The following is a 23,823-nucleotide window of genomic DNA, read 5'->3' as shown; positions in this document are numbered from 1 at the left end:
TGGAAGATTGCAAGATATATATGGATATAAAACACTTTATAATAACTTTCATTAAGTCATTTAAAAATATGAATATATTTGAATAGACATATAGATGGGCGTTAATATTAATATTTCAATTTGCACTACCTAATTATCTAAAAAGTTTTACACATAATATGAAAGTTATTATAAAGCTACCAAAAATGTATGAGTGGGATAAGTGTGTTCTTTCTCCTAAATGATCAGTGTGGTCACTGGGGGATGGACAGGCTCCTGAGGACATTGACAAACAGATTGATAGTCCACCGCTCTCGACTCTGTTGATTGAAAAGCCCCAGGGTGGCTCCATCACTGTAGGTCAGTAAATGCAGCTTTGTAACGGTTCCTGTTCATTCTTAAAGTGTTATGCTATTATGCTTTTTTTCCTTCAGAAATGACCTTTCATGTAGTGTGTTGCATGGATGTTTGTGAATGTTGAAGGTCTGCAAAGTTTCAAAGATCAAAGTGCACGAAAAATAGAGAAAGAACCGATTCTGTCGTTAGTAATTCCAGCACAAGGTTTGTAACAAATTTGCATAATACCTGCATATGGCCTTCATTGGCTGTCTGTAAACATCTACTTTGATCCGCCCTCAAACATTAGCTGAGGCCTGGAAGAGTTTGTTTTGTGTTTTCAACATGTCAAGAAGCTGCTGTTTTCTTGGCTGTGAAAGCAAATCCACATTGCATGCACTTCCAAAGCAAATCACAGCAAAGCAGGCTCTCGGAAAGGAGGGGTTTAGAGAGACTGAATCATCGAACAAACCGTTTTCAGACTCTTTTAGAAATGAGGTGAAGTGCAATGTATATTATGAGTGGTTTTTTTACGTTGGATGCATGTAAACCTATTGTAGAAGACCTCAAAAACTAAATTAGGAACTTTTAGAATAGCACAATAGAGGCACTTTAAGCTCTTTTAAGCTCTCATGTTTATTCAACAAACACAACTGCAGTATGTTTTATTTTGTTGTTTGAAAGGTGGAGACATCTCCTTCGTTGCTAAAGTGGAGGCCAAAGACTTGCTTCGTAAACCAACCATTAAGTGGTTCAAGGGAAAGTGGATGGATCTGGCTAGCAAGACTGGGAAGCACCTTCAGCTTAAAGAGTCTTTTGATCGCTTTTCCAAGGTGATCCCGCTCAACCAACGTATTGTAAAGAAGCATTTGCATAACTTTCCTATTCTTTAAGCAATATTTGGCATTGTTTTTCCATGTAGATTCACACCTTTGAGATGCACATCATCAAGGCGAAGGAGAACTATGCAGGGAATTACAGATGTGAGGTCACCTACAAAGACAAATTTGATAGCTGCTCTTTTGACCTGGAGGTCAAAGGTTTGTTTTCTGATTGAACACAACAAACACTTACAAAGACACATGCACTACCAAGTTTGGGTCATTATGATTTTTTTACGTTTTTCTAGAAGAAAAACTTTTATTCAGCAAGGACATGTCAAAATGGTCACGGTAGAGATATTTGTAATGTTAAAAAAGATTTATATTTCAAATAAATTATGTTATTTTGAACTTTCTATTCATCGAAGAATCCTAAAAACAATGTTCCAGTGATTTCACAAACAAAAATTTGTCAGCTATTTTCAACATTGATAAACAGAAGAAATATTTATTGAGCAGCAAATCGGCATATTATAATTATTTCTGAAGGATCATGTTACTGGACTAATGATGCTGAAAATTTCGCTTTGCCATCAGAGGAATTTATTTAAATTAAAACAGTTATTTGAAATTGTTATAATATTTCACAATATAACTTTTTTTACTCAATACTGTTTTTGCTAATCAAATAAATGCAGCCTTGGTGAGCATTAGAGATGTCTTTCAAAAACATAAAAAAATCATATAGACCTCAAACTTTTAGTGTACATTTTATCCCTTTATCGTATTTCATAAATTTCTTTTTTTCTTCTTCTTCTCAGAAATCCCTGAGGGTTCTCAGAGCATTGATATTCGCTCAGCTTTCAAAAGAAGGTAAAGGGGGACCATCCTCCCCCAAAATAATTTTTAAAGAGAAATATATAGAAATGTTCAGCAAAATGGCTGAAATGTTTTTAAAAAGTGCGGTTTAGTAAGTACTGTAATTAATCATTATAAAATATAAAATAATGATAATGTTACTTTATGTCAGTAGAACATTTCTAAATTCTTGGCAGTGAATATATGAAGGTAAAATATATATACAGTGATATATCAAATAAAATTATATATATATATATATATTTATATATATATATATATAAATTATTTACAATATATATACAGTATATAGTATATAAATTAGATGTTACAATAGGCTATCATTCAAAATTCAAAAGTAAATCCTACTTGACTTTAAAAAAACATAAAATATTCTTTTCCAACATAAATTATGCATTACAGTGACATCTTCTCTGTGAATGTTTAATCAATTAAAACAGGACTTCTGTTCCAGTAATCCTCAACAAACCGATGTATAAACATGGTTTGATGACGGGCTGGGTTACCAGAAAGTTCTCAGTTAACCATTTTTTCAAATATATTTACCACCAAATCAACCCGTCGACGAAACCAACCAAACCAATGTGTTGAACTTGTTCAAAGGCCAACGCTTGCACTGGGAACTTCCACCCCAACAATGTGTCAGAAAGCAACGCAAACTATCCAAGCTCATACTGTTCTCCCAAAGTAACATTGGGAGAATCTGTCATGAGAACATTCTTGGTAGTTTGTGCACAAATCAGTTCGCCTAACGCCAGTGCTTTGGTACTCGGCCGCCAAGCGAAAGGTTATTGTGTGCACCTCAATCCTGCATTCGTTTGGATGCAGAGATTGCAGGCTCTTGCGTTGTTCTTTTAGCATTGTTTGATTCTGATGTTTGTGACTTTTCTGATTCAATTTCCATTAATCTCTTGTGAACAACAGCAGTGAAGGCCAGGACGATGCAGGCGAGCTTGACTTTAGTGGGCTTCTCAAACATAGGTGAGAACTCCAGTCTGGCCCCCACAGGGGACCAATTCTTTCTTTCTTTCTTTCTTTTGGACCTTTTTTTTTCTGATGCCCTGACAGCGGTGTCTTTTTCTTCAATCCTTCTTTTACACTGTTGTTAAAATCCAACAATATATTTTTTACACTCCTAAAATGATTTCTTCAAGTCATTCACTGCGACAAAGCAACCACTCTGCCCTTAACCATCCTGTAATGTGGAAAACAATATTTATGTGCCATTTATTGTTATTATTAATACACATTTTGGCATATAATTAAGTGCAAGTGTATTTTGGAAATACTGGAATCAGAGAAAATATCATCAATCACAAAAAATTATTTTTGCAGTTTTGCCTCTTTTTTGTGAGGTTTTGCTTTAGTATTTTGTTGTTAGCTAAATAGCAGAAGTTAAACTCCTGCATAATAGAGAAAAAAGTTTGAAAATTATCTTGGCTTGTCTTTTTTTCTTCCTCACGCATTCAGACACGGCAGGTTAGTATCGTAGGTAATTAAACAGTTAGACGTTATTACTGGTAAGTATTATAATCCTTTAGCTTCCCAAGCATGACCTGAACAGGAACTTTATAAGCAAGAGTGTTGGCCTACTGTAGTCTGGTAACACTTTATTTAAAGACAGCATTCATTAAAGATTCAGCAACACTCAGCTATGATGGAAACGAACCTTTAGTATTCAGAACCTGACGAAAAGGGCACGTTTTCCACTCATTTACGAGTTGTTGGTGGAACACTTCTACATGAAGCTGTGAAATAGTGTTATCGCTACGTTTGTTAATGTAATCTTGATTTATACTCGAGAAACAAGACACGCAACTGCAACTGCAAACCTTCGCTGTTCTTAATACTTGCCTGAGCAACTGCAGACTTGTTGAAACACACATTAAACACAAGAAAATAATAATGTTACCTCCGGACATTCAGGGAAATGTCTGTGTAAGAAGAGGGCTGAATGACAAAAGCTGATGATTACTAATTTAACTGTCTCACACCCTGATCGCGTTTAACGACTGTGATCATGTATAACAACAATATTCACCCCTAAACCCTGACTTCTAACTCTAATATAAAAGAAAACAACTACATAGACAACTGCGTTTAGATAGGACTTCTACAAAGAGATGGGCACAGTTTAAACTACAGGACAGAGTCAACAGGTTACTATTAATGAATTATAATTAGGGCTGTCGATTAATTCATATCTATCTATCTATCTATCTATCTATCTATCTATCTATCTATCTATCTATCTATCTATCTATCTATCTATCTATCTATCTATCTATCTATCTATCTATCTATCTATCTATGTATCTGTCTATCTATCTATCTATCTATCTATCTATCTATCTATCTATCTATCTATCTATCTATCTGTCTATCTATCTATCTATCTATCTATCTATCTATCTATCTATCTATCTATCTATCTATCTATCTATCTATCTATCTATCTATCTATCATCATAATCTTAATAATAATGTTCTTTCTGCATATTTTAAATGTTGGTCTATTTACTTATATATCAAATAGACCAACAATTAAAAAAAAACTTATTGGCTATTTAGGAAATTATGTTCATAATTTCTTGTGTTTGGTCTATTTACTTTGCTGGTCTTTATACCACATCAAGTTAAAACAGATAAACGTTTTATAGCGCATTCTGAGGCCTGCGCTAAATTAATAAAAAATTGACAGCTCTAATTATACATTTTCCTAATTTAATTTTCATTATCATACATTGAATCAAATGTTACATTTTTAGTAAATTATTTGGTTTGTACATCCATCGTGAGCGCGATCATGTGTTAACCACATGATAACCCAATGTTCTCCCCTTTTCACTGACTTTTTCACTTATCCTTTCCAATCATAGTGGAATTGAATAGTAATAGCTTCTCACTAAATTCGTGTCCCCAATCATAAACAGTACCATCCCTTCCTTGATCATGTGATCCACCTTGTAGCTAAAAACCAGTGAGGCATCTCTCCCTGTAACAGGTTACCAATGACATAGCAGGGATTTTCCAGCCCATCTCTTTGTTTGACATGTCTTGAGGATCTAGAAATAAGGAGGGTAGTAGCATCTGGTTCCTCAACACATGCTGAGAGAGCCCTAGCCATGACCTCTGACCTCATACTGTCTTACTGCTCTGTGATGTCAGGGAGCACAAGCCAGAGGAAACTCCTGATGTGGACGTGTGGGACATTTTGAAAAACGCCCGACCTGACGAATATGAGAAGATTGCTTTTACGTATGGCATCACCGATCTCAGAGGCCTGCTGAAAAGACTGAAGAAAACCAAAAAGGAAGAGAAAAAGAGTGAAGGTGCTAATTTAACCTTTGTTAGATTGATAATGTGCAGTATTCAGTTCAGATATTTTGTTAAAGGGATAGTTCACCCAAAAATGAAACTTCTGTCATCATTTACTCACCCCCATGTCGTTCCAAAGTCATAAGACTTTCTTTCATCTTCAGAACACATATTTTTAATTAAATATGAGATATTTCTGTCCCTCCATTGACAGCAACGCAACTACCACTTTGATGCTTCAAAAAGTTCTTAAAGAGATCGTAAAACTAATCCATTTGAATTGAGCGGTTTAGTCCAAATTTTCTGAGGAGACTCTAGATTGAATTTAGGCTGAATTTAGTTTCGTAGACTGTCAATGAAGGGACAGAAATCTCTCAGATTTCATTTAAAATATCTTCATTTGTGTTCCGAAGATGAACGAAAGTCTGACGAGTGCGGAACGACATGAGGGTGAGTAAATGATGACAGAATTTAAATTTCTGGGTGAACTAACTGTTTAAATCGTTTCTTTTGAACGGTTTCTTTTGAAATTGAGCCAATTTCTTCACTTGAAACACTGTTATTCATCTGCATTCATTTTCCACTGCAGCATTTGCCAAGAGACTGGATCCTGCGTATCAGGCGGACAAAGGCGGAAAGATCCGGTTAATTGTGGACCTTGCTGACCCAACTGTGGAGTTAAAATGGTACAAGAACGGGCAAGAGATCCGCCCTACTCCAAAGTATGTCGCCTCCTATTCTTACACGCTCTTTTTTACAACTACATTCAGGAACACGCTCACATGAAACCCTCTGTAAATGCCAACCTGTTTAAAAACCCTTCAGTTATTGCGTTCTTTGGCTTGCTGGTCACAGGGGATGCAGAAACACACCTTCTGCACATGCTATACACACACACACAAGTGATCCATCAGCATTTCATACCCGGCAAACACACAACGTTCTTAAAACATTAATCTGTGCCTTGTGATAACTTCCAGAAATGTTTAAAGGACGTTATGTGAGTGAAGGCCAATGTGAAGCTCTTGAGCTACATTTGAAGTTTGAAATGTAGCGTACAATGAGAAATTAACAACAGGAAAAAGGCACCACCACCCTCACAGGACTTTAATACAGTTGCAAAAGCTACCTGAATATTTGCTTAATGTCATGCACAAACATAAGCTACATTAAATGCATATTTATCTCTTATGACATGCAGAAATGTTTTATGGTAATATTGTACAAATAGTTTTATTATACAGTATTATATTTACATTTATATTTTTCACTGCATGAACACCTAAGCTATTTGGCATAATACATTTTTGCATATATTCCACAAGAAAAATATTAGTTTGTAATAATGTGTATTAAAGTGCTAAAAAAACTTATTTTTAAGATTTAATCTTTATTATTATTTTTAATGCTAAACAGCTTACAACTTCTGCAATAAGTACATGAACACAAGTGTATAGTTTATATAATGGTATTTATATTGCTTAATTTGTTAATAATTGTAAAAAACCTTGCTATAGAACTATAAAATGCTGTTTTTCTTTGTAAAAGCAATTAAATTAAAGCCATTTGGGTGGTCCAAGCAGTTTTCTGGTTGCTTATCTTCAATGATGGTCATCCCAGGGATTCCCTGCTTTTTTGGGGGAATCTCTCCTTTTCTTCTTCTCTCTATATATAACTGTAACACTAATAGCTCTTCCAGTCCTGTTTGATCTAGGCATGATGTCTATCTATCCTTTCTGTCTGTTATGCAATGGTGATCCCACCTGTCTGCTATAACCTCCACTTCCACCTCCTCCATCCTGTGCTCCGGCTGCTCTGGCTCCTCTATTCGCCACAAAGTAATAGGAAGTAAGTCAGCCAGTCCTCAGGACTGTCTTGTATATCTGAACCAAAGGAGTGACCCCGTTTCTGCTGTATGGATCACTTCTGATGGTCTAAGTTCCATGTTGTATGTATGATATATTGCATATGTTCAATGGAATGACGATAACAAATCTACAAATGATTGAGCTATCACACAAGCGCAAGAGTGCTGCTGTACTGAGTATCAGCACACACACAATTGACACACCACATGGACAGTTATTTTCTCTCTGCCAACGAAAACACTTATAAAAGAAGCCAAAGCAGGATCAACCTTTGTGTAGCCTATATGAGCACATAATTAGATCAACCAAATTCTCTTTCCTATCTTAGACTTTCAATAGTGGAATTCAATGGGATTAATATAAGAGATAGCAAAAGACTGACTGAATAAAAGCAACTGAAACTGAAAGAAAATAAAGACGGGATAGAGACTGTTTCATTGCTGAAAACTTTTAAGCTTTTGACGCAACACCTAAATATTTTTCTTGACAATCCTGCTGTCAATATTTAACTGATCATGCCATACATTAGGTTGCACTTCGGAACTGTTATATGTTAAGTTAAGAATGTAAAGTAAAAAGCCTTTGAAATGTTATCTTTCGGTAACTAATGAATTGACTGTGCAGGTATATCTTTGAGCATAAAGGCACTCAAAGGATAATGGTTATTAACAACTGTCAGATGAGCGATGACGCTGCTTACTCAGTCACTGCAGGAGAAGAGAAGTGCACCACTGAACTGTTTGTGAAAGGTACATCCACCCACCAGCCTGCCTGACGACTTCATACTTGAAGTTAATTGTGATGGAATTGATCAATAATGACTGGTTTATAACATCTTTCCCGAACACTGTCTGCCGGTGTTTGATTATGTAATCCTGGTCTCCTTTGGTCCTCCTAGAACTGCCTGTGAACATATTGAAAGAGCTGGAGCCCGTAAAAACCACAGTGAACGAGAGAATTGAACTGGAGTGTGAAGTGTCTGAGGAAGGAGCAAAAGTTAAATGGTAGCCTACTGTATGTGTGATGGACATTTTAGATGTTTATGTTTGTGTTTGACACGAGTAAAAAACCTCGACCTATTGTGCCGACTGTCTGGTAAAGGATGAAGAATGGAGTGGAGGTTCCCACAGGAGTGCGATCACGGTACCGTGTGAAAAGCGAGGGGACCAAACACTGGCTGATCATTGACGACGCCTCAAAGGACGACACTGGCACCTACTCCCTAATGGCCACCGGGGGCACCAGTCAGGCTCACGTTCAAGTTGACCGTATGATAATATTGTTTTTTAGAGCAACGAAAGCATCTTTGTTTCATCCCTTACTCTCCTGTTCTTTAAATGTTGTTCCTTTGTTTTCTTTCCTGTTACATGCGATTGGATGATTCAGTGAAGCCTCTGAAGATTTTAATGGATCTACAGAGTGCGACAGTGTTGTTGGGTCAGCCTCTTAAATTGAACTGCGAGATTTACCCCGGAAATGTCCCGGGCCGCTGGTACAAGAACGGCCAGCTGGTCCAGCCTAATGACCGTATCAACATTTTGCACAAAACCAAGTATGCCGACTTACACGTTCAATATTAAATGTCAATCATACCATTTTATCAGCTCTGCACATAAATATCTTATAAATATGTGAATAAAATATTCCCACCATTTCTAAAACTAGAACTGTATCAACTGGAGCCCCCTATGGGAAAATCAAGCTTAAGCTAATAGCTGTGGAACATGGTAGCTGGTTTCTTACTGGTTTAAGCTGGTCAGTTGCTGGTCAACCAGCCACCATGGTCCAAAAACCATCCTGACCACCTTAAGTTAGTATGACTGGGTGCTAACTGTTATTGCAGGTCCAAGATGGTCTATAAAGGTGCTTCTCAACCAGGGGGGTGAAGGATGACTTGCATATATCCTCATTTTCATTTGTGCTTTCATATTCAACTTACAGGAATCACAACCTCGACATTGAGAGCTGCACCATTCATGATGCCGGCGACTACACCTTTGTTCCTGAGGGATACACACAATCGCTGTCTGCCAAAGTGCACATCATAGGTACCAGGAAGAAACAATCCAGAAAGTTCTCTGATTCTTATTGTACTTATGCTAATAAGCTCTCTGAAAAAAATCCCATTTGTATTAATTCTGCAGATCCCCCCAGGGTGCACTTAGAGGCACTGAATGTCCAGGACAACACGGTGACCATTGTGGCCGGAAACAAACTCCGCCTGGAGATTCCCATCAGTGGAGAACCAGCACCCAGAGTGGTGTGGATGAAGGGAGAAAGAGTGAGCGATGACCAAAAAATAAAGAAATATACAGTTCTGAACCAGAAACATCTGGATTAAACTATAGGCTAATGGGTTTTTCAGGTCATCCTTGATACAGGAAGTCGAGTTCGTGCAGAGACATTTACAGACCACACCTGCCTAACTATTGATGTCACAGAAAGAGAAGACACTGGAAACTACAAGATCGTCCTCCAGAACGAAGCTGGAGAAGACACGGCCTGTGTTAAGGTCAAAGTTGTGGGTAAGACACTCTCCCCTGAGAAAACATAATATTTGTTTGGGTGATGATGACATTAATAAGATGTAAATCTTATCCTATTTTGTTTCATCTAGATATCCCAGATCCCCCTGAGGCTCCTCTGGTTACTGATGTGGGTGGAGACTGGTGCACTATGACATGGGAACCTCCACGCTATGACGGTGGTTCCCCCATTCTTGGTAAATCAACTTCCTGTGCATAAAAACTGCATCATATTTATATTTTAGAAGCCTGTTAATTTTAGACTTTGAGTTATTTCAAATTATATGTCGAAAAACACTTTGGAATGTCTCTGTAGTCTCATTTCACTAAATTTTTTATGTCTTCACCAAGGCTGTATTAGTAAAAACCAGCAATATTGTGAAATATTAAAAATCATTTAAAATAACTGTTTTCTATTTTAATATAAAACATGTGTAAAATAGTTTTTCAATTAAATGTAAATAATTTCCTCCATTACGCTTCAATTTTAAACATAAGTTAAATAATAAGTTTAAGCATAAGTTAAAGAGGCCATATTATGCTTTTCAAAATCTTGATTTTGCTTTTGGGGTCTACTAGAATAGGTTTTCACGCTTGAATGTTAAAAACACATCTGTGCAGCACCTCTCTTTTTCCAGTCTGCTAGTAACTGTTTAGTTCCTGTCTCAATGAACCACAATGTGCTCTGATTGGTCGGCTGGATCAATGTGTTGTGATTGGTCAACCGCTTATCATAACATATCATGTCATAATCGTTTCAATACATTTGCACCTTTTATTTGCTTATGCCTTAGGTGGGAATTATTTAAATATTGTGGATATTATTGGAACATACGTTCCCGGAAGACTACAATTCAGGGAGTCCAGAAACAGTGTTTCCTGAAATAGAAAATAACTCCCTTTGGAGTGGACTTTGTGCTATTTTTTTTACCTAGCAGATTTTTTTATGCTCAAACAGCAACCTTACACACTAAAGAAAGTATGAAAAGTAGAAAAAGAGCATAAAAGGTCTTTAAAGCATGATTTTTTTTTACATTTATACCACAGGGTACTTCATTGAGCGAAAGAAGAAACAGAGTTCTCGATGGATGAGGCTGAACTTTGACCTTTGCAAAGAGACCACCTTCGAGCCCAAAAAAATGATTGAAGGTGTGCCGTACGAGGTGCGCATCTTTGCTGTTAACGCTATCGGTGTCTCCAAACCCAGTGAACCCTCCAAATCTTTCATTCCTCTGGGTGAGTACACAAGTGGCTCATCTGTACTGTCAATGGGATTTTGTGTCTCTTCGCATCGGTTATGTCATGAGCACCGTCTCTATTACGCAACACAACACGCAGTATGGTCATTTAGGCATGTGCCATTAAGCAAGACAAAAAGCACAGCAGAGACGCCAGAGCTTGTCTGTTCCTATTTGGGCTCCTATGCGACAGGTGTTGCTGTGTTCATACCAGTATCCAAAACATTCGGTCTGTGACCTCCACAGGAGAGGCCTGAGATTTAGAAGATACTGAGTACGACTTTATAATGGCTGCCAACTCATCTGCGGATTATTATGTTATGAGATCAGATACGGTCTCTACTTCAGTCACAGCTTAAACACGAAGAGTTGTGCGAGAATAGAAGAGTCCAGACAAATGAGAGCCCTCGTGAAATTCATGACATACCAGGGTGATCCTCTCCTCTCACATGTGTTTGTGTGCGGAGGAGGTACACACGTGTGGCCATTATTTGAGGGATTAAAAGAATAGTTCTCGTTCATTTCAGAACAAACGATGCTGGAAACATTCAGCGACACAAATTATGACACTAATCTAAAATAAACAGAGATGAATAAAAATAGAGGAAAACATATAAATCATGTATCCAGGATGTTTATGTATCCAGGCTAAAAAAATTGTGAGGCTTAGTACACCACGTAGTTATTTTAGAACAAATTATCCAAAAATATGGACTGAAAATGTTCAGCAACAATAATTACTACCTTCATGAACTCCTACTAGCTGTGACCAGTGAACCCACAATGCTGGTGGTGGATGACGTCACAGATAACACAGTAACTATGAAGTGGAGACCTCCAGACACGATCGGTGCCGCGGGACTTGATGGGTACCAAATTGAATATTGCATTGAAGGAAGTAAGACTACACACATATGATTTGAGGTAGTGGTTCTCAAACGGAGGATGATCATGCCATTTTGTCCTTATGCAATACTTTATTTTACAGCTGACGAATGGATTCCTGCTAATAAAGAGCTGACCGAAAAAACGAGGTACACTATAACTGGTCTGCCAGTGGAGGCCAAGATCTTAGTGCGTGTCAAGGCCATAAATGCTGCTGGGGCCAGTGCACCACGCAACACCCAACACTCCATACTGGTGAAAGAGGTCATCGGTGAGGGTCAACTACCACTTTCATTTTGCTGTTTGAAACACATTAGTTAATGTGAACTAATAACACATATCTCACAGAGCCTCCGAAGATTCGCATACCTCGACACTTGAAGCAGACGTACATTCGAAAGGTTGGCGAAGTCGTCAACCTCGTCGTGCCATTTGTGGTGAGCCAACAGATCATGATACCAAACCACAAACTTATCGAATTCTTCCCCCCCTGCTCATGACAGAAAATGTCGAAACCTTTTTTTTTTATCTTTTAGGGTAAACCCAGGCCAAAAGTCAACTGGTTGAAAGAGGGTCAGCCGGTTGAACAAAGCATCAGCATTCGTAACTCAGATTGTGACAGCATCATGTTCATCCGCAAAGCTGAGCGCAAACACTCTGGGAAATATGAACTGAGCGTACAAGTGGAGAATCATATCGACACGGCCATGTTGGACATCCAGATAGTCGGTTAGTTTAGAAAAATGGATTTAAAAAAAAAAAAAGTATCACTATTTTAGTATAATTTATTTACTATTTTAGTATTTATTAATATTTTTAATTAGGTTTCATTTTTACATTTTCATTTCAGTTTATGTTTTAGTCATTTTGTTATGTGCTTTTGTCATTTTTATTAGTTTTTCTTATTATCTAAAATGTATACTTTTCATGTTATTTTTTTATATTTATATTTTGTTTTAGCTTTATTTAAATTATTATATGATATTTAATAGTTGCAGTTAACAATAACAATACTGAATATTGATAATGTTAAAATTCAGATTAATAATAATACTGTACAATTTCTCTGAAATATACAGTGGATATAAAAAGTCTAGTATAGTTTGTATACTTTTTCACATGAGCTTGATGATTAGTTCATTCTGAATCTGATAACAGGGTTTATAAAAGGGTGTTCACACTTATGCAGTTAGGTTATTTGAAGTATTTTAATAAAATATTGTATATATGTTTTTTTCTTCTCAAAAATACGCCACTTTGGTTTTCTTTGGCATTGCATAGGTTATCATTTTTACATTAAATGTGCAAAAGTTCTGATATGATTGATCCTTGTTTACTTTTTTACATTACAACCAGGTGGTTTAACATGGGTATAGACTTTATATCCACTGTATGATGTAGAGCTAACCTGAGCCCACCAAGTTCTTCATCACAGCACCATTGAACATCTTTTGCTGTCTGTCCCAGATCTTCCAGGACCACCACAGGCTGTGAAGATCGAAGAGGTCTGGGGGAATAATGTAGCACTGGACTGGAGCCCACCCAAGGACAGCGGCAATGCACCAATAACAGGCTACACCATTCAGAAAGCTGATAAAAAGACAATGGTAATATATATATATATGAACATATATAATATAAAGTCAAATGTTTTTCTTTATTATATGGGTTATACACATATATTGTACATACACTTGTTTTGTTTTAAAATAATATGTGTAATATTTGAAGTGTAGAGGGCAAAAAGACTGACCAGCATATATGTGTGTGTGGCACAGGAGTGGTACACATGTGTGGAGCACTACCATCGTACCTGCATCACAATCTCAGATCTGGTGGTGGGTAACGAGTATTTCTTCCGAATCTACTCTGAGAACATGGTGGGCTTAAGTGAAAGCGCTACTGCCACTAAAGACAGTGCTCTCATCGTGAAGGAAGGTAAGGCTCTGCTCTGCTCAGCTCTGCTCCTACCCATTTGTAAATTAACTGCTTGTGTAAATCCTTTTCAAAGCTGCAGCAAGTGATTTTTTTTAACTGAATGAAATTGATAAAATGTTCGGATGTCCTGAGAATTAAAGAGCTGTTATACTTTTCTTACATTTTCAACTTTCTTTACATTTTTGAGCATGAAAAAAGGTCGGCAAAGTTACAAAGCCCACTACAAATGGAGTTATGCTTCCTTCATGTGCATCGGATTTATCATAAATACAAGTTTCCTACTTAAAAATTGGACATTATCGCCGCTCAAGTTGTATTTTCCACTGGGAAGTTCTGGGATAATTTTGATACCCAAGTTCCTGAGTTGTACGGGCCATAAACTTTAAACATGGCGGAGGGAAGAACGATTGCTGTTGTGACTGACATTAGAAGCGTATTGCATCTTTTAAACACGGGGCGAAAATAGCCTGTATTTGACTAAAATTCCAGAATTGACTAGATAGATAACACGGTGAATGTTTAAATGGTTGCCAATGAATGGGAAGCTAAATATAATTTTGGCTTTAATAAGATTTAATAAGAATCAGCCTGGTGTCCTCCATGATTCCCGTTAATTCCGACAACAAAGCACTTGAATGCGATGAGGTTATAATCATAACTTGAGAAGTGGGAAGTAGGAAATGTCCGATAGCACGTGAAGGCAGCATTATTCTCGATATCAGAAAGCACTGTTTCCAAACTCCCTGAAACGTCTCAGTTGTAGTCTTCAGTTTTCGTCCAGGAACGTACCTGGCACAATATTCCTCATTTAAATCATTCTAAAGGATATACAATAAAAGGGGACGAGGCCTGGTTGAGTTACGTTAGTGGGCGTAGGTGTGACATTTCCAAAACACACTGATCCAGCCGACCAATCAGAGCACGTTGCGCTTTTCGGAAAGAGGGGATTCATAGAGACAGGAACTAAACAGTGTCTCACAGAACTAAAAAGGTCCTGCAACAATGTAAATATGTGAAAAATAATGTGTTTTCAACATTCAAGCTTGAAAACATTTTAGTAGACCCCAAAAACAAAATCAATACTTTGAAAAGGGGCAAAATATGGCATCTTTAAGCTATGATAGACATGTAAACAGCAAAAGAGAATCTGTGCATTTTAGCCAATCTAAAAGCCAACTTCAAACAATGGAGGTAATTTGGGGTGGGACTACTGGGGGAAGTGTTAAAAAAATATTAAAGTAAAGTAAACCTTGATTGCAGTTTATGTCGATTTGGATAAAACTCTGCGCTAGTGGTGCTAAAATCGCTTGCAGCCGTTTTAATTAAAATTCTTAAGCCTAACAAGTTTGCTTTTTAGTGGTAATTTAGGCCTGGCTGATGTGGATTTGTGTAATTTTTTTAATTTTTTTTACAATCTAAGAAATCGCAGGGGAATTTACAGCCTTGTTACCCGAGGGCTGATGTCCTATTTAACACCAATTTACTAATCAACGTCCTGCTTGGTCTGTCTTTATATATTTAGTCAGGATTTTAATTGAAATGCACGTCCCTGAACATGGTGTAAAGGAGCGTTGCTCAATCCTGCTCTTGGAGATGAAGGATGTGTCCCAGTTTGAATACGTATAATATACATTACAAGTGTATGTATGTAGCTGGGGATGGAAAGTACATAATTTGAGTATTTACAGTGTGCCAGTATCACAGGCCTTCTTACTGCATACTATTTGTATGAAAGCATTAGAATTAGCTAAATTCACCCTCACTTAAAAATCAACAACACAATCTTCACATTTTACTATAACTCAAATGTCAAGGACAGACTAAACACAAATTCACACTTCAGAATCAAACAGAAATATTAGACCTTCTTCCATAAGGTTTTAAACGTACTACGATTTGGGACCAGTGTTGTTATTGTTAACTAAAAATAAATTATTAGTTGTTGTTTGTTATTATAAGCTATTAAAAAACATTCGGTTACACTTCCTATCCTTGTCACAGTGTAATTATACATTTAAATATTGAGTAATAATAATTAACAACATATACTTACTATAGTATGTTTTAGGGTTAGTTGCATGTAATTATATGCAGAATTTACTTTTATTACTATAGTAAGTATAGTAACGTGTAACAAAGATCTCTAAAAAGTTGGAACTTACTTAAAAAGTACCAAGCACTACAAGTAACTGAAATAAAAATAAAAACTGACAGATAGAAAAACTAAAACCAATGATGAAAAAAAAAACTAACTGAACAGAAAATTAATTAAAATTATTGAATAAAAATTACTAAAATGCCATTACAATTACTAAAAAGTGGAAAATTAAGGATAAAAGCTCATTCTAAATATTATTAAAAAACTATAATAGTAAATAAATAATTCTCAAATAACACTGTTTTACTTTTGGATGTACTAATCCTAAACTTAGGTTGTGTTATAATGGAAAATATGCAAATTGGGACACTTGCCTGCAGAGTTTAGCACATGAACCTGTTAATCAAGGTTTGGTTTTTGAGCAGGATTGCACACTCCTGGTGTAAAGTCTGAGTTTTGACTCAGAGGAACTTTAAAGGCTTTCCCGGAATGTTAAAGGTATGTTCTGCACTTTATAGTAGCTTCACAATTTGATGATTCTCCCTGATACGTATCCCTATGTACTACAAACACAAAAATTTGTTTATTAGCCACAAATTACTGCGGTGACAGTAACCATGGATGTTCCCAAGTGCAGATTTAATCTTTAACAGACTGTGTGTGTGTCACGCCTTGCCAATGCTGATGATAAATGTTGTCTCTTCCTCATCACATAAGGGAAATTCCCCCATGATACAGCTCTCGGCTTGTATCATGCAAAGTCCCACTCTCCCTTCCCCTCTCACTCCTCCTCCTCCTCCTCCTCTTCCTCTCGCTCTTCCTCTCACTCTCAATCAGGCCTGCAACTGAAGAACCCACAGTATAATGACCGCGACTTCACCGAGCCGCCCACTTTCACTCAGCCGCTCATCAACACCTTCGCCATCGCTGGGTACAACGCCACCCTGAACTGCAGTGTGCGTGCCAACCCTAGGGTAAGTGACTGGCAGGACACTCTAGAAAGATATGGGAAATTCAGATCATTTGAGATACTTTTCGCCATTGAAATGTCCCCTTAAAAAGTGTTTAAGTCAATTTTTTCAACCGTTATTCAAGCACTCTTCATTTTAGATCACAAGGCCCCGTTTACATCTGAATTCTCTTACTCATTGTCATTGTATTACTGCATCTGATAAAGCAAAGAAAGAAAAAAAAAAGCTTGTTTGGTGAAATCCTATTACAAATAGCTGTTTTCTATTTTAATATATTTTAAAATGTAATTTATTCTTGTAATAGCAAAGCTGAATTTTCAGCATCATTACTCCAGTCTTCAGTCACATGATCCTTCATGAATCATTTTAATATGCTGATTTGCTGCTTAACATTTTTGTAAATGTTATGCTGCATAATATTTTTTTTTGTGGAAACCGCAATACATTTTATTTTAGAATAAAAAAACTTTGATTAATATAAAGTTCAAAAGAACAGTATTTTTTGAAATAGTAAAGACATTTAATATTTTACAAAATATTTCTGATCACTTTAATACATCCTTGCCGAATAAAACCCATTAATATCTTAAAAAAAAAAAAAAAAAAACATTCTGACCCCAACATTTATCCTGACACTTTTATTAAAAGCAAACGATCTGTCACTGATTAATTTATAGCATAATGAGTCAGGGCTATATGAACAACTCCTTAGTGTATGGTTCTTTTCTTTTATGCTGCATTTTAAAAGCATTTGTTTTTAGCTCAAAGTTGAATTGACGTGAGTAGGCGTCTTTCACCGACACATCAGGATGTACAGTATAATCATTCATAAAACAAATGCAACGTGGCCTGTGAGTTTCTGACAACCTCTGACAAATTACTCAAAAATAATTTGAGTAATCTGATCACCACACATTTGTTTAAATCTATATTTAGTGCTGTCCATTAAACAGATGTTAATACCAGGTGTAAACAGGGTCAAAGAAATTCAATCCCTGCTAAGTAATCTGAAGTACAGAAAATAGGGGTAAAAATGACATGCAATGAAAAAAGTAATGCATAAATTCCAATGATCCTATAAACAAGGTTGTGCGTGATTCTGCTGGGCACCAACCATTTGCTCATGGCTTTACACCAGTTAGCTCTTTGTGGCCTAAACTGCGAGCGTGCCAATGGGTTTAACAGCACCTGCTAGTTATAATCTTTGAGCACAGACTCACTGGATCATATTGTCTTAATGTCAATAACTCAATACTCTACTGCAACTAACATATGTGAGAAGAGAAGCAGTTTTCACTCCAATGACACTCTATGTGTTTAATGGATTGATGCTGATTTGGTTCCTCTTCACTAGAGATGTTATCTCCTGTGTATTCATACCATACTCCCTAACTGCTCTCAGCCTAAGGTGATCTGGATGAAAAACAAGATTCCCATCATAGACGACCCGCGTTACCGCATGTTCAGCAACCAGGGTGTGTGTACGCTTGAGATCCGAAAGCCCAGCCCGTTTGATGGAGGGGTTTACATCTGCAAGGCTGTCAATGACCTTGGAGAGGCTCAGGTGGACTGCAAACTAGAGGTCAAAGGTTAGTCCGTGCATTCATTTGATCATCAATATGGATATAGCTTCTTAAGAACACTCCTTTAAGGGGATACATGGCTAATGTAGTCATGAAGTGATTCAATAGGGAATATTACACCTGATTTTTATTGAAGAGGGATGTTATAGGGATGGCCCTGATATACTTCAAGCGAAATTTAAGAACGAACTGGTCATTTTGAACAAAATAATAACAAAACAATTTACTTAGTTTGGAGTTTGCTTCAGGTGATCAAAAACGCTTGCCAAAGTGAACTTTCGAGAAAAGTTCACTCTGGCTGGTAAACGCCTTCAAACTACCATTGGTCCGTGGCGATTACATAATTCGTAGGTGGGTGTGGCTCTGGGACTCCGCCTTCTTTGACATGGAAATCTTCTCTGGTTCATTTCTTCTGTTCAGGCCGTCGAGGTCAGACGTACACGAGTAAAGCATGAGCGGTTTTATGTTTAATACTGTAAAACTGCTTACTTTAAGGCAATATGTTGTATTAAGTGGTTTATAAATAAGCATGACGTGACGATTGTAGTGGCGAATTGCAGAGCTCTATGATCAGATGCTTTAACTGCGGTTTTCTCACCGCTTTCATTTTTGTTGTGCGTTTATTTTGTTATTGAGAGGAAGGTACGTCTCAGGTATTTATATATTCATCTAAATAACGTTACTGTGTTAACAGAATATCGCTTCAAACTTCTTTTTATAGATCCCTAAGTGAAGAACGAAAATCAGGGTATATTGGGGCCTTTACTGTTGGGTAGAACGCTGTTTGATTCTATACTGTAAATGCTTTCAAAACTCAGTCGTTTTCAATGAGGTAACCAACAGAGCTTTAACAAAAGACTGAGGTTCATTTGCCTTCAAGAGTGCCTCAATATAGCTTAATATCCAACCTAAACACTGTTTTTACATCTAACCAACCAATTAATGTGCACAATATTACAGCACTTTGGTCCACCATTGTTACAATTCCATTTTTGTCTTTTAAACTGGTAATACTGTATGAACAATGTCTCAATCTCTTTTGTGGATTTCAAGGGTAAGTAGTGTTGGAACAATTTGATAATATTGCTCTCTTACATGGTCTTACATGGCTTAATGCTCTCTTACATGGTCACACTCTAAAAAAATGCTGGGTTGTTTCAACACTATTTTGGGTCAAATATGGACAAACCCAAACGTTGGGTTAAAAATGTAATTTAAAAATGTAACCCAACGGCTGGGTTTGTCCATATTTGACCCAAAATTGGGTTGAAACAACCCAACATTTTTTAGATTGTACTGTGTAGCTTTTCATCTATTTGTCTCCTGTCACATTTGTACAGTGTGTGCATTTAGTACAGCTGTGATCTTTCTGCAAGATCTCTTTCAACAAAATATGACCATTTAAGTATTTTGTATTTGCAAACTCCATTGAATTTGCAGCAGCATGCAGCAAATCCAAATCAATTTCATCTCACTACTTGCACCACTGGACCACACATCCCATAATGCAACAGATTGTAGAAAGCAGATTCACATGCTCACACCCATTGCACATTGTTTAGCAGGTCTATGGAAAATCCTAGACCTGATAAAAACTCGGAAAACACACCAATATTTGCATATTAGGGCCTATATCATGTGCTGCTGACATGTTTTCATACTCTGTCATACATTGCCATATTGCTGTGTTTCCCTCTTGGTAGACTGTGGTATGTCCTTTAACTCCTTCATGTTAAATCTGTAATGACTAAGTCAGCGATGGACCCTGAGACACACATAACTCCTTCATGTAAACTTTGGGTTTAATCCGTATTTTCTTTTCTCCCCCAGTCATCACTCAGGAATAGTTACTGTGTTGTTCTCATTCAAGGTAAGCTTTCATATGGTTTCGGGCATATGAAGCTTATTTTTTCATTCATTCTGCATCCCTTGGTTGCCAATAATTCTGCTTATGCTCTTTGCTGGTGTGCAATGCTCTAGAATTTGAGAATTATATTCCTGAATGTTTTACAGGATTCTACAAGAACTCCAAGAACCACTTTAAGGTTCTATAGGACAACTGGGTGGATGTGATTTCACCAAGCGAAACATGTTCCTGGATCAACATTTTTGTTGATCCTGGGACAACATTACAATCAACCAATCAGATTTGAGGAACAAGTTCACTGTATATATCAACAAATTATGTTGATCCAGGAACTTGTCTTAGGGAAATCGTGGTGACCAAAACTGCTCTGTTCATATATAATGTGCATGCTTTTGACAGTCAAGTGTTGGGGAATGTTACTTTTAAAAGTTAGAATTTGGTGCTAATCATTATATATATATATATAAAAAAAACTTTTTTCTCAACAGCATCTAACTGAGACTCTTTCTCCTCCAGAATGGAAGCATATGCTTGGCTTGCAGGCATTTTTATACTGGAAATGTTACTTTAGGATGTTCTACTTTAAGTGTTCATCCACCCAACATAGTTTGCATGCAATGACACATAGCTAAGCTTATACAACAAAATATTTTTAAAGTGGCGTATTTACCAATGACAGCACTATATAAGTTTTAAAACCCTAAATGTTGGTTTAGGTGGGAAAAAAAAAAAAGCGCTCTGTATGTCAATGAAGCATGACACACTCCTTAGACCAATATCCATCATGCTCACACAACTCCCATGTGCCTATCTCTCCCAACATGCCTAAGAGAAGGGATTTCAAATGTACATTATTAAATAAAAAAAGTAATGTGTATTACTTGACAAAATAAATAAACTTTACTCATTACATGAAACCATACAGTGTAAACTTGCTAAAGTAAAATCCTAGTAGTTTTAGACACAGGAATTGCCACAAAATGGGATGTTACCTCCTTTTTCTCTTGAGACCAAGCGGTCAGAAGCAAAACTCGATTCTGATGTATTATTTCTGCAGATGCTTTCACTGTGAACCTACATGCTGCTTTGTATATTTATAACGATGGTCATTTGCATATGCAGCTTAACTTATAGTGCATTCAACCAACTGCTCATGCAGCTCAACATACAGCAAGCAAAGACATGCAATGATGAAATGTGTTATGAGCGCCTGAATAGCTGCAAAAGCTTGCAGAGATTTGATTGTACTCACTGCCTCAACATTTTTGCTGCACCTGCCAAACACTGACAAATTCCTGTCCTGATTTTACTGTCTTCCTTTTCTTCCTGTCTGTCTCTACCTCTTCTCTTTGTATACAGTGGCCCCCAAAAGGTTTGGACACTTAAGTCACACTTAAAAATGGCTGAATGTCAATGCATTGGGTCATGCTGAAGTATTTGTGTAATAAGTAAAAGTGTGTCTGCAAACAAATGATGTTCAGGCTTTTAACTTCACTTTTCAGAGACATTTTTTTCTGTATCAATATGATGCCGGATGTTTTGAATCAGTTCTCCTCAAGTTCACGCAGGTGTCTTGGTAAACAGCCGTCTACATTTTGAATGATTCATCTATTGTTTTATCATTTGAAACCTTACACACTTCTTTTTTATGAAACGTTTGCTTAAGAAGTGTGTGTGGGCTGTCTTTCTATCAAATAAATGGCACTAGTTTTGATATTTTATATAATACAAAGACTTTCAGACATTTTTAAGTATGACTTATGGCCACTGTATGTTGTGAAGAACACATGTATCTCATAGTTTCATTGTTTTCAGTGTCATCTCTCTGACTCTGTCTATCCTTCCCCTCTTTCAGGAGGTTTTACGTTCTTTGAGCTGATGAAGCGAGGCGTTCCCTTACACCTCATTGATAAGTACATGAACGAGTCTAAGACCTCAGAGAAGTCCGAGTCAGAGAAGAAGGGATCCAACTGAAGGCTGATTCACCCAATGATTACCCAGAAATCCCTGTCACTACTACAAATAATGGCATTTGTGTCTTTGGCATGGTATGCTTTGTTCAGACATGGATCTATAGTTAGAAAGTCTGCGTCTGTCACTGCGAAATCATGTAAAGCTGTGTTTTAAGAATTGCCACTGAAACTCAGATGCATGCCTTTAGTAAACTGGATTGTAGCTTCAAAATATACCACAAATAGACATTTTATTGTGAAAGACATTGAGCAGTCAGTTACAGATACAGTATGATGATGCAGTTCATTTACGTTTTTCTGGGTTTGGGAGACGAGGGTGGTCCAAAGTCTGTGTTTTGCCGTTTCTGTCTTTCTTTTCCTTTCTTTTTTCTGCCTGTTTGACTTTACCCCTGAGTTTTACCCATTTCCATCATTCTCTAGTGAATCTACTGAAATCCACTTAGATTAGCAATGTCAATACTGTGCAACATAGATCAGACATCAGACAGATAAGTCAGCGTCAGAGAGACAGGTTTGTCGAAGGTTGCTTGATAGTACATGCCAATGTTCATTTTAGCATGACAATTGAATAAATGTCTCTATGAATTTTTTTTTTCTGTTTCTTTCTTGTTTCAGAAAGTTTCTTATTTGAAAAAAATTCTGCAATATACAGTAGCTTTGCTCCTTTCTCCATTATGCATAATTGGACATTTTATTTTAGCTTTTTATGGGCTTGTTTGTTTGTCTTGCTATAGACAAAGTTACTTGGTTGCCTTAAAATGGTGAAATAAAACATTTGAGTTAATACAATGAAGGAGTTTGGTTTAATCAAAAGAAACTTTAAAAAAATATGTTATCTGAACCACATTAATTGTCTAAGCTGATTTGACAAAAGAAAAAAAGTTGTGATATAACAAATCATGAAAATAGTTTTTTACAGTATAACACTGTACAAAATATTGTTGGTTTAACTTAAAAAAGCAAGTTACCTTGTCTTAAAATTTTGAGTTCGTTGTAATAATTTTTTTTAGTTATTAATACAATAAAGAAGTGTAAGACAAAAAGGCATACAATAGTGCATATGTAAATTGTGGCACACCTAAAACCTTGTAAAATGTGTTGGAGATTTAACATAACAAACATATATAACACAGTGATAAATAAGAACAGTATTTATGGTTTTTTTACTGTTCTATCCGATAGTTATGCGAAATTAATGAAAAGCGCTAAGTGTATTGTTGCTATTGTTAACAAAACAATTTGTGACTCTTTGTTAGCATCTATTTATCAGGTGAAAATACACACCATGACTGTAATCAAACTTTTGTGGTTAGGGCCTACTCCATTGAAACCCCTTTAATTAAATTACAACAAAACAAAAATCCTCTTCAACTTTTTATTTTTTATATTTTTTTTTTTATATTTATAATTAATTTGTATTTTTATTACAAGCCTTAATTTGGGTCAGATCTATGATTTACACTCTGCTCGAAATATGATGGCGGGTATGACAGGTGTCAGTCAATATGATTTATTTCTAAAGTTATTTCAGTAAAATGTATATA

The 23,823-nt window shown here is 36.5% G+C and overlaps 1 protein-coding gene across 10 annotated transcripts in view; it reads left to right on the top strand.

Moving 5' to 3' along the window:
• The window catches only part of mybpc1 (myosin binding protein C1), a 35,314-nt gene extending 12,453 nt beyond the window's left edge, over positions 1–22,861 (top strand). For 3 of the 10 annotated variants that reach the window (XM_079624170.1, XM_079624163.1, XM_079624172.1), the window contains 25 exons: positions 229–339; positions 1,000–1,148; positions 1,238–1,355; positions 1,958–2,009; positions 2,940–2,996; positions 5,184–5,347; positions 5,923–6,055; positions 7,826–7,950; positions 8,100–8,205; positions 8,303–8,469; positions 8,588–8,753; positions 9,143–9,249; positions 9,346–9,482; positions 9,567–9,726; positions 9,819–9,923; positions 10,774–10,962; positions 11,728–11,862; positions 11,953–12,120; positions 12,198–12,286; positions 12,386–12,578; positions 13,317–13,456; positions 13,628–13,787; positions 16,603–16,859; positions 18,259–18,445; positions 22,162–22,861. In XM_079624170.1, the coding sequence (XP_079480296.1) occupies positions 229–339; positions 1,000–1,148; positions 1,238–1,355; positions 1,958–2,009; positions 2,940–2,996; positions 5,184–5,347; positions 5,923–6,055; positions 7,826–7,950; positions 8,100–8,205; positions 8,303–8,469; positions 8,588–8,753; positions 9,143–9,249; positions 9,346–9,482; positions 9,567–9,726; positions 9,819–9,923; positions 10,774–10,962; positions 11,728–11,862; positions 11,953–12,120; positions 12,198–12,286; positions 12,386–12,578; positions 13,317–13,456; positions 13,628–13,787; positions 16,603–16,859; positions 18,259–18,445; positions 22,162–22,280 (3,494 nt within the window). In that variant the 3' untranslated portion in view covers positions 22,281–22,861. Of the gene's footprint in view, positions 1–228; positions 340–999; positions 1,149–1,237; positions 1,356–1,957; positions 2,010–2,939; positions 2,997–5,183; positions 5,348–5,922; positions 6,056–7,825; positions 7,951–8,099; positions 8,206–8,302; positions 8,470–8,587; positions 8,754–9,142; positions 9,250–9,345; positions 9,483–9,566; positions 9,727–9,818; positions 9,924–10,773; positions 10,963–11,727; positions 11,863–11,952; positions 12,121–12,197; positions 12,287–12,385; positions 12,579–13,316; positions 13,457–13,627; positions 13,788–16,602; positions 16,860–18,258; positions 18,446–20,269; positions 20,310–22,161 lie in introns of all 10 variants that reach the window. The other 7 variants (XM_079624167.1, XM_079624168.1, XM_079624166.1 and 4 more) reach the window with 3 other exon arrangements.
• The last annotated feature ends 962 nt before the right edge of the window (positions 22,862–23,823 follow it).

The sequence above is a fragment of the Phoxinus phoxinus genome (genome assembly GCF_949152265.1).
Source record: "Phoxinus phoxinus genome assembly, chromosome: 9".
NCBI lineage: Eukaryota > Metazoa > Chordata > Actinopteri > Cypriniformes > Leuciscidae > Phoxinus > Phoxinus phoxinus.
The sequence above is the reverse complement of the archived record's forward strand: the minus strand, read 5'-3'. Positions and strand labels throughout refer to the sequence as shown.